This window comes from Lolium perenne, chromosome 3 (genome assembly GCF_019359855.2).
Source record: "Lolium perenne isolate Kyuss_39 chromosome 3, Kyuss_2.0, whole genome shotgun sequence".
NCBI classification, from domain to species: Eukaryota; Viridiplantae; Streptophyta; class Magnoliopsida; order Poales; family Poaceae; genus Lolium; species Lolium perenne.
The window spans coordinates 43,584,897-43,596,899 of record NC_067246.2 but is presented as its reverse complement, the minus strand read 5'-3'; the positions used below and the strand labels follow the sequence as shown (position 1 = coordinate 43,596,899).

Genomic DNA, 12,003 nt, shown 5'->3' with positions numbered 1-12,003 from the left:
CGGCAGTGTCCGTTTATCACCGGCGCGTTCGCACCGGCGGGCTCGTGGTGCGCCGGCAATGGGGGTTTTAGGTGCGCCGGCAATGGGCCTTTCCCTAGTAGTGGTTTATGCCATCGGTTTGTTCTAATTTTATGGTCTAGCGGTATGTAAGCACTATGATCATGCTATCAGTTTGTATGCATATGACTATGCTATCAGTTTGTATGCACAATGATTCTTATGATTGTGTATGCACTATGACCATGTTATCAGTTGGTATGCACTATGACCATGCTATAACGATATTGTAGGTCTCGCTTACAATTATCAGATCCTATATGGAAGCAAATGAGTGTTTAAGTTCAAGCCACGTCCCGCAGGGGTCCGAGTAGACGCCGTTCCTGTAGAAAGGAATGCCAATGTCGATCTCGATTGCCACGCCAAAGGGCTGCCTCACGACATCACTTTGTAGGGCAAGCTCGTTGGTCGGGACGACCAGGTGTCCTTTGATGTTGACGGAGGGCTTGGCGCTCTTGCAAGTTTAAGCAGGAAAAACTTAGAAGGTACGTGTGTGACCCACCGACGCCCATGAGGCCCATGACCTCAAGGAAAACCCCACTATACACACCTCATATAAACTCTAGAAGTATTGAACATAACATTAACAAAACCTACGCCAAGATATGTATTAAACCAAGATATTTAAGAACAAAAGTAGATGAGAAGAAAAACACATATACTACAATATGACTGATTAAGTGTCACAGAATTAATCCAAAAATGCATGTGTTTTTATTTTCAGTTCAAAATGTCAAATATCTCAAAAAGCGAAACAACTAATGTAATTTTCATTGCAGATGATGAATCAAATTACTGAGTTATATTTGCAGTTAGTCCTTAAATTTTAGTAACAAAGAACAATGTATTATTTTACGTCCCTTTTAATCTAATATAATTGTATACAAGTTAAAACTGTAAGTTGAGTGAATGAGTTATAGACAAGTAAAAGTGTTTAGTATAAATAAGTGATTATCCTAAGCACTGAGCCATACCATTGGAGTAAGGAATAAATAATTTAGTGATCACGTTGGCAGAAACGAACTCATAGGCATTAGATAAAAGTCCGCAGATGTTTATCTAAATTGTCATTTAATAAAATTTATCTATTTATCTATTCTCTCGTGTGTTTTTTAGGTGTGTTTTTTGTCACCAAGATGAAACTATTAAACACCTTTTTTTCCAGTGCCATTTTGCGAGATCTATTTGGTCAGTCATCCAAGTAGCATCTACCATGTATCCCCCTACTAGTGTAGCCAATGTCTTTGGCAACTGGCTTCACGGTATCGATTCAAGGTTTAAGTTGCTTCTTAGGGTGGGGGCGCTAGCAGTTATCTGGGCACTCTGGCTAAGTAGAAATGACAAGATTTTTAACGATAAAAATTGTTCTTTGTTGCAGGTCATCTATAGATGTACAGGTATTCTCCGTTTGTGGTTACCTCTTCAGCGGATGGAGAAACGAGACCTATTTACGGAGGTCTGTACACGGTTGGAGGCTACGGCGAGGGATACCTTTTCCCTACATGGGTGGCAGCATAGTCTACGGATTGCAGCACCACCCACACCTTAGGCGTTATATGATTCATCGCTCCGATATGTATTCCGCCTAGTTTTATATACTTTGAATCCAGACACTTTGAACGGCTGTGTGCATCCTGGTTATGCAGAGGCTGGATGTAATTGATTCCCCAAAAGTAATAAAGCATCCTTTATCGAAAAATTTAATTTGTCAAGCATATTTGTGTATTGTTTGAAAAAAAAACTCAAATGTTCATTTCGGTACGAGATTTGTGTATGCCCTGAAAAAAAAATCTGGTCAGGTTTCTCCACCGGCCGTGAGGTAGTATACATTGGAATCAACATAGCTCAGACGTACTTGGAGATGCTAAACACAAACACATACACAGAGACTTTGCGCCGCCGTACTTGTTTGGCGACAATTTTTCCTTTTTAACAACAAAACATGATATTTTGTCACACCACGTACAGTAGGCTAGTAGCCTCACGATGTAATCGACGACTTAGGTAGAATAAAACATCACACATGCACGATGGACACGATGGAGTACGTAGTTGTTGGTAGAGTTACATAAAGTGCTCGACGATGTGAAAACTAGGGTTTGTGAGACAATGAATCGATGCTTTCTTTGTCCCTCGACTCCCCCTTATATAGGAGGCGGAGCCGAGGGATTCGTGATACACAAGTTACAAAGTCCGGGAGGTTTCCAACTCATCTCGCAAGATTACAAATATTGTCTCCTAATACAATTCTAGCTTTTCTTAATAGTAAACTGGGCTTCCGATTCTTCTTATCTTTCGGGTCGTGGGCCTTCAGTAAACCGCGGGTACCATCTTCGGCAGGCCCATTGGGGATGCCTATGTCACCTCCTCCACGACACGAGCGACAACGACCGTGAGCTCGGCCTCGTCTCCAATGGTGGCGACGACGGCAGCTTCATCGGTCATCCTCTAGGTTTGTTTTGGAAGTGGAGTGGGTGCGTTTTGGCAGGCAGACATGCGGGCCAATCGAGAACAATGGGAGAGGACACGAGCTGTCAGCTCTCAGTATCCGCGGCCACGCAAACGAATCCCACATTTGGACCGGCTTTGGGTCATCCCGGAGGCCGTGGCCATATGTGTTTAGGATGCGTCCGCGCTTTAGACCGTGTTTTTTTTCGGTTGGACCCATCCGGACGGCGCGGAATGGGTCGCCCCATTCGATATGGGCTTACAAACCAAAATTTTGGTTGGGAATGGACCGATTCGCACATCTGTCTGTTTGCGCTGTTGAACTGTACTTTTCGTGGCCTCGACCTACGCGGGCCAAAACAAACAAACTCGGTCATCTTTCCTCGCCCGCTACAAGGCAGCAAGAAAAATCCAGATCGTTACTACTATTCCTCAACTACATGCATGTATTTATCGCCGCAAGCCAACCCAGCACAGCCTAAACCCTTGTTCCCGCGCTCCATGAGTAACTCTCTCGCTCGGTCACTCACAGTTGGAAATCGAGCGCTACGTAAACAAATATAACTTGGATGTTTATGTTAGATTATAGCTTTACATATATGTAACAAAATATACTAGGAATATAAAGCATATTTCGATCTAGTTAATTCCCTGATTCAGTTAATCCCTATAATCGTGTGTTACCAAATGTGACTTACTGGGCTGACTATATAAACACAACACGTAACCAGTGCTGGATAAAGCATCGCTTTCCACCACAACAGAATTATTCACATGGTATTAGAGAGGTTAGTCTCATGACGCTAATCCTAGACCTCCAACCAACCTCCACATCGCGCCGCCCGCGGGGAGATTAATCTCCTCGGGGGTGTAGCACCCGGTCTCGATCAAAGATCGGATCGGTTCTTTAGATTTTGGTTTCAAAATATCAGTTCTTTAGACTAGATCCAATCAGCCAATAAATCCTTAAATAAAGTATCCTTGATCCTCCTCCGGTGAAAAGCAGTACTAGATAAATACTATAACTGCGCACAAGCTTCTGACAAAACCATTGTGCGCTCGGTGGTTTCCTCCGATCCTGGCAAAACTGGGGGCCTCACCTACAACCGCGTCCTCTGACATCTCCAAGACGCCCCTGGAATGCACCCTCTGACATCCGTAAGGTGCCTCTTCCACAACTGCAGCTCCGTCCAAAACCAAAAAACAACCACGCAATGTTTTGCGCCTCTCGCGAATGCAGCTACACCAACTACGGCGGTACTACCACGACCATGACTACCATGACCACGTATACTACATCATCGGATACCTCGACATCGACATGACCGCTACGTCTACAATGACACGTCGACAACTACTCCAGTCCACATCATCCGTGTCATTAATTGCATCCATGACACTCCCGTTGTGACTGCGGGAGGGAAGAGAGGAGAGATATGGAAGGCACCGAAAGGGGATAACGTTTAGAGGAGTTTAGATTAAAGGTGAATGTTAGATTATATCTTTCCATGTATGTAACAGAATATGCTAGGAATATAAAGCATATTCTGATCTAGTCAATCCCCCTGATTCAGTCAATCCCTATAATCGTGTATTATCAAATATGGCCTACTGGGCTGACTACATAAACACGTAACTGGTGCTGGACAAAGCATCGCTTCCACCACAACAGAATTATTCTCAGTTTAAGCGGTCACAACTAGTGTAGATCGGTCGACATTGCTAGCTTTTCCCCTTGACGACGCCGGCGATTGCTACAGTAGTTTTACTCATGCGTGACCTGTTTGTGTTCGGAGGCCACTCAATCACAACCGCCATTGGCAAGCGTGGAGGAGAGGCTTCGGTGCTTCGCGGTGTACCACATAAACGTGGAGTACATTGACACCACTAGCAACAACGGTGACCTCACGTACAATCGAGCTCCGCCAGAACCAGTTTGCCGACCTCAGCCACGAGGAGTTCCTTGCAAGGTACATGTCTTATGACGTGGATGGGCTCTACTCTGTAGTGCCAGCTCGTTCCTGTGCGGGACCGCCAGATTTCCTTCGATATTGCATCTTGCCGCTTTGCATGGGTACTCGGCCGCCCTTCTCCATGAATGGTGATGGCAAGTCCAAGTTTTTACTGGAAAAGCCTACAAAGAACGTGTGTCACCTGTCGCCGTCGTCCATGGGAACCATGACTTCATCACTAATCATTCAAGGAAAATACTTACACCAAATATACACTCTAGAACTATTGAACATAACATCAACAAAATCCATGCCAAGATATTTGTGAAACCATGTGTTTTACAACTCCCTACCAAGATATTTGAGAATACAAGTAGATGAGAACACAAACATATATATACTACAATATAACTAATCAAGTGCCACAAAAAGTAATCCAAAGAGGCAGGTGGTTTCATTTTTCTTGGATTTAGAGAAATTCAGTTTTATCAACAGTTCAAAATGTCAAAGAAAAAAGGAAACAACTAATGTAATTTTCATTGCAGACGATGAATCAACATTACTGAACTTTATTTACATTTATTTGCTAAATGGTAGTATCAAAGAACAATGTATTTTTTATGTCATTATACAGTCAGTTTTTGAAATGGAATAGAACTGTAAACAAGTTAAAATTGGAAATTCAGTAAATGAGTTATAAACAAGTAAAAATGTTTAGTATAAATAAATGATAATCATTTATTTTAATACTAAAGAATCACTATTATTTTGGATTAAAATATGCTTGTAGTGGGGCGTATTATTGGCTCTCCATAGGGATTCAACTATAGTTTTTTAATTTTAATTAAATTTATCTATTTACCCATTCTCGCGTTTTGTTCGCAAGTTTATTTATCTTCACTAGTACCATGAGTTCCTGCTGCTCAAACACCACCCCATATCAAGGAATTCTATAAGGCCGCTGTGGTGAAAGTATTTTCCATGATGGCATTTCATGAACGATCTAAATTGCAACTTAGAATGTAGGCGATGGCTTGCACCGCCGGGAATTATTGTCAGGAACAAGGACTAGGAATAATATGGAATCCTGACGATGATGGCGATAAGTCAGCCATGTCCTAGCATCATGGAAGTTCATTCCAAACAACGTTGCTGCACGTCAGAAAATCTCATGATCACCTCCCACACGTATGTCGTCTCCGCTTTTTTGCACCTTTAGAACATGACTCCACTGAAAAGGCTGATTTGGCAATTCCCAAAGGGTGTTACTCAGGATAGCTTTTAGTAGCATGCGGGTCACCACTCACCATGCATACCTACACGGATCTTCCAATCACCTGGGCCGGGGGTGGGATGTGTGTGGAACCAACCAATCACACCCTAATTTTAGTCTTTCATTTCGGACATCAATTAGGTTCCTACTTTTTTGAGTTATACATTAACTTTAGAGTTTATATCATAAAGGTAATAAAGCTTCGTCCGATGGTTAAAAAAACTAACCATTGTCAAATGCTACTCCCTTTGTCCCAAAATGTAAGGCGTCTAAGGATTGGTCAAAATTCAAACCTTGCGAACTTTGAAAAAATATTTACATCTACAATATCTAACGGACACATTAAGAAAATATACTTTATGATGAATCTATTGATATTGATTTAGTATTGTAAATGTTTATTTTTGTTTATAAACTTGGTCAAACTTTAAAAAACGTTGACTTTTGACTTATCCTTGCGCGTCTTATATTTTGGGACGGAGGGAGTATATTATTATCTTGCAGCTTTTGCTTGGATTTTCGGATATCCGCACATGAGTGTTTCGAACGTTGTGAGTTCCATAATAATAGAAATATACATCTTTTTTTGGTTTTCCATGCTATGGGTAGTTGACTTCATGGATCCTAACAGTTTAATCTTTGGTGTACCATATATTTTATTGAGTTGACTTGTATTTATGCCTTCAAGTTTGTAGATCTTAGGATGATGTAGATCTCGCTTAAAATTTTGTGATCTTACATGATGGCAGCAAATTACTCATGCTAGTAGATTCTTTTGTGCCTTCATGTTATTTGTAAGTTTATTGTACTTTTTGCGGATCCTTTTTATTGGATTTTTGCGGATCATTTGATTTGTTGAGCAGATTTGTGTATGGCTTGACACCAAAAATGATATCTCAGATGTTCGTTTCAAGAGGAGACATGCATGGCTCATTCTACTTTCTCATATCTATGACCAGTTCTCTGCCAAATTCAGGCCCGACCCAAGTGTGTGTATGTGTGTGTGTGGGGGGTGGGGGGGGGGGGGCCCAATTTTTTTTGGGGACCCCGCATGTATATGGTGTATACTAGTACTACTAGGTCCATTGCGTTGGTTCTGGAAGCAGGCCCCTAGCGGGTAGCGCGTAGGACAACACGAACTTAGTTTGTGGTCGGGTGGCAATGCCACCGGATTTTTTGCCGCCGGGTGGCAATGCCCCCCCCCCCCCCCACTGACTTTGGTCGGATGGATCGTTGAAGATTTGTGTTGCTGTACCGGATGTGCAGCGTGATGCAGTTAAGGCTCCACCACTCATGCTGCAAACTTGTCAATATCCTAATTAAACACTGAAAGTGTCAGTGATACGCACAACCATGTAGCGTATGACTAGTAGATGTGTATGGCTTGACACCAAAAATAGACTCGTATGTCTTCAGTAATCAGCTCGAAGATCTTGCTTGCCGTGCTAAAAACTTGCTGAAAGATGCTGAAAGACATTTTTTTCTTTTCCACAACAAGATATAATACTCCCTCCGGTTCATATTAATTGACTCTAATGTGGATGTATTTAGACACCATTTAGTTCTAGATACATCCATATTAAAGTCAATTAATATGAATCGGAGGGAGTATATTGTTACACTACACACATGACACACTAAGTATATATATATGAAGCCTCACGATAATATGTAATCGATACGTGGGTACGACATGACAAATGCACGATGAAGCACGTAATTGTTGGTATGGTACACACTTACGTAGTTTACTTAACACGGAATGAATCACATGGTCGGGTAGGCGGTGTCGAGGGCGATGCCGCAAAGCCCCGAGCCTCCGACATCACGCTTCATGCGGATGAAGCCGTTCTCGCCCCACCCCGGGCCCCACGAGTTCTTGACGATCCAGTACTTGGTCCCCGCGGGGTCGGTGCCGTAGCCGACGGCGGTGATGGCGTGCTCGAGCCGCGTCCCGCAGGTGCCGGAGTAGACGCCGCTCTTGTAGAACATCATGCCGCTGCCGATCTCGATGGCGACACCGATGGGCTGCCTTGCGACGGCGCTCTGCAGGGCCGCCTCGTTGGGCGGGACGGCCAGGTGGCCCTTGATGTTGACGGCGGGCTTGGCGCGCTTGCATGCGCCTCTGGCGGCCTTGTATGGGTACTCGGCGGCGGTGGTGAGGCCGCCGTTCTCCATGATCCACTTCATGGCCCTGTGGTAGTAGCCGCGGTTGCAGCCGCCGTCGTACTGGTCGCAGTCCACCAGCTGCTGCTCCGACAGCGGCACCAGCTTCCCCGTCTTGATCCAGTTGAGGCTCTCGATCGTCGCCACCGTCGCGAACGCCCAGCAGCTGGCTGCACGCACGCAAAATCAAAGTTGTATCAAATTAGCGAACTGAGAGGCCTGCAGTATTTAAAATGGATGATGCCATCTTAATTAATCCCGAATTTGTTTACGTACCACATCCTGAGCCTTGGGTCCTGGCCGGCGTCACGGCGCCTTTGGCCCTCCAGTCCACGCTGGGCGGAAGCGGAGCCTCCAAGGAGTTGTCGCCACCGCCAGACGACCACAGGCTGCCAGCGTCGCCGCCAGCGGCGGTCATGGTGATGTCCCAGTTAGTGCGAGCGCTGCCGTCGTAAGAAGACCCGTACCGTGCCAGGAACTCCGCCTCGGTGAGGTCGGCGAACTGGTTCTCGCCGAGCTCGTAGGTGAGGTCGCCGCGCCTGTTGGTCGCCTCGATGTACTCCACGTTGCTGCGGTACACCTCGAAGCGCCGCAGCCTCTCCTCCGCGCTCAGGTACGAGCGGTTGTGCGTCGCCTGCCACTGGTGGAACCTGTCCATCAGCAGCAGGTCACCGACGTCGACTGACGCCGCAGCTGGGAAGGCAGCGAACAGGCCGCGCATGAGCAGAACAGTGGCGATCACCGGCCACGTGCCAGGGGAGGAAGCCATGTCGATCGATCTACACTAGCTTCTGCTTGAACATGCAAGTGTAGACGCGTTTATATAGTGCCAGATCGCCCAAGTGCGAGAGTCACTCTTGGAGCGCCGGAACATGCCTTTAGGCATTGTCGGAATGGCTGCCGGGGCGATCGGCCGGCGACGAGTGCATGAATGCATGCTGCTGCTGGCGACGCACCTGGTTGAGGAATGCTAACGATCTGCATTTTCTCTTGGTGCCTTGTTGCAGGCGTGCCGAAAGAGTTGGTTAGGTCGCGTTGCCGTGCACACTAACTTTACTCACGGCGACTGCCATGTACAGGACCGGACACCGGTTTGTATACTAACTGATGCACCCTGTCGCCTTCCCACTTCTCCAACATTTCTGTCTTCTAGCACAGTGCACACATACTCCCTCGGTCTACATCTAGATTTTGACAAATCTCGGACGACTTTTATAGAATGGAGGGAGTAACATAATATCATCTTGTAGCCATGTTTGCATACAAAGTTTAAGGGCAATGCATTTTAGCTGCGACTATATCTAGGCTCTAACAAAGGCCAGCAGTTAAGAAAGCTATAGGGAAGCTGAACTATTTAGCTTATTCTACAAAACAAGAAAACTGCTAGCAAAATTAAACATCAAATATTCATATCATCAATAGATATGACAAGAAATTCAATGATACAAACTTTCACTGAATAATAATGATGATTGTAGTAATAAAAGTAGCGCATAAATGCATATTACATACCCATATTCAACTTTTAAATCTAAATATGGAAATGTTTGGGCTTAGCCGGAGAAATAGCGCTATTTTAAGAGTGTTGTTTTGGCACATGGGAGCATATGACCCCTTTATTTTTAAAAGCATGTTACACATATTTTGAAATTTCAAAAAACTTGAAACAAAAAATTATTACGAACATCTTCATGTGCTAAAGTGCTGACAAAGTTGTTTCATGAAAAATCTACTTGTCGTGTGGCGTGTGTTAAAAATACAAAATTCAATGCTAAAAATAAGTCTTTTCAGAAGATAAATTTCTCTTTTTTACATAGACCACATAAAATATTGGTTCCACGTGAAACATGACAAATGCACATATATTATGGAGATGTACATGTAGATTTTTTTGTCAAAATATTTCGATATTTAGAAATATAATTTTTTGGTAGAGGGAGCATATCCACCTAGGAGCCGAATTGAATTTCCGTATTTTTATCCCTATTTAGCATTTTAGTGCGATTTCGTGAGCTATTAGCAGAAGATTCTATTTAACGCTAAAAAAGCATATCTTTAACGAGAGTATTGTGAATCCATTATAGTGATGTTATAGAAAAGACGTAGCGCGCTATTTAAAACTTTGGTTCGAGGCTTTCAGCTAGTGTTAATAAGCTCAATTAATCGAACACTTGGCGGAAGCTGACAGCAGAATTTACCAACCCAAAAGCTTACAACTTTGATAGAAACTTGGAATGGTGGCGTGTGTTTCATTTACCCTCCATTCACCACCGGAAAAAAATTTATGCTACGAAAGTGTTTTTAGTTTGGAACTCGGCAAATAAGCTATTTTTCCAAGCAAAATAATTTTAGGTACACAACATGTAGTTTTGTGGAAGGTACAATGTCGTCTGGTGTGCCCGAAGCTTCCGTTCTGGCGAACCTCCTTTCAAGGGATACCAAATATAAGCACAAATGGTTGAAAAAAAAGAATCACAAAAATGGAAAACCCCGGCGCATTATCATTTTGTGTGACCTAGTTACAGTGAAAATAAAAATTTAAATACAAGAGTTATTTTTGAAAAATCCTTCGTGGTACTGAGCTACCATGTACTAAAGCACATGGCTTTCGTGGCAAATGAACCAGATCCTGACCTTAACAATGACATAGTGTGTCAAGATCAAGCTTATATTATGCACACGCCGTGTATCTTGGAATTGTGAAAAGTTTTATTTCTTTGCACGAAAAATCTATCTTTCATTTTCGAAGTGCCAAAACTGAATTTTTCTGTGATGCAGCTACAAGAAACACCATCTTAACTTGTGCAAACCGTATCTACAAAAATATTAGACCACATTTATATGAAACTAGTGGTTGGGGCGCCCCTTGGGGCGCCTCCTCACTGTACAGTGGCCGCCCAATCTATTTTTTTTTTTGTTTATCTACGCTTTAGCTGATTCTTTACCTCTCCCTCTCCGAACAATTGTACCGATTAGTTTTGCTGAGCATCACCTTCGACCACAACACACGGATGTTTGAGAGCAAGCAAGTGAGACATGACGTGACATACAATCCAATCAATAACATGACTTATATGTGCTAGGCTTGCAATTCCACATACATAATACTAACAAAAATAGCATGAAGTCAAGGCCATATCAATGAAAGCAGGGAAATACAAAGTTTATCACGGTTTCAGAAATTTCAGCCAATGTGGATAAGAGAAATACAGCAAGTTCACCCGCAGCAATTCCTTCATTTCTCATATCCATAGAGCACCAGAATTAATCTTTGATGTGAGCAAATAATCAAAGGAAAATCCTACATAAAATTTCACATGTTAAAACTCAGTTAGCAAGCAGAAATAAGATTTATTATGCATGGGACTATAAACCCAAAAAGCCCCCTTGTTGCCTGTAGCTAAGCATTATTCTAACCTATCCAAGACCGAGATAATTAAAAAAAAAACGTGAACATAAGACAATTTTTCAAACGAAAGACAAATACACATGAACATAAGATGTGGTTTGAAGGTATACTTGTTATTTCTAGGTATAAGATGTGGGAACTTTCTGCTCATGAACATAACAAATCATTCCAGAATGTTTACCATTGTTCCGGATGAAAGATGACTCTCACCCCATCCAACCGTTCCTTAGTTGCTAAACTGACAAGCCTTCCAAATGTAGGTGATATTATTGTAACGCAGTCCAACTGCTGACATGCCCTCGGTAGCAAACAATGTGCCATATGTGAAGCAATACACCATGATTCAAACTTGTAAAAGATACTCTCACCGTCAGCAAAAGAGTTTCTTTAGGAAGATTTTCAAGCATGAGAAAACATTGACAAGCAACTTTTGTAATAGAATTTACCTGTAGCTTGGTACTTCTAGCTGTGCAATACCATATCCAATCAGAACTGTTGTTGGACTTGCAAAGGGTGAGGAAGCTTAAACAAGAAAGGCATTTTAACATTTAATTATAACCTAGTCTTCTCATAAGAAGAAAGATCGGGTGAAAAATCTAAAAGCATCATGTAACTATGACTGTACACCCACAATCTATCTGAACATCAAGTGAGATCGAAGCTTGAACAACAACCAAATCAATGGCCAACAGTATAAA

The 12,003-nt window shown here is 43.0% G+C and overlaps 1 protein-coding gene across 1 annotated transcript; it reads right to left on the bottom strand.

Moving 5' to 3' along the window:
• Window positions 1-7,360: 7,360 nt before the first annotated feature.
• On the bottom strand, window positions 7,361-8,682 carry LOC127341437 (senescence-specific cysteine protease SAG39). Its single transcript, XM_051367291.2, has 2 exons — window positions 8,173-8,682; window positions 7,361-8,066 (listed from the first exon to the last, which is right to left on the bottom strand). The coding sequence occupies exons 1-2, from the start codon at window positions 8,663-8,665 to the stop codon at window positions 7,498-7,500; spliced, it is 1,062 nt and encodes a 353-aa protein (XP_051223251.1). The 5' UTR covers window positions 8,666-8,682; the 3' UTR covers window positions 7,361-7,497.
• Window positions 8,683-12,003: the final 3,321 nt, after the last annotated feature.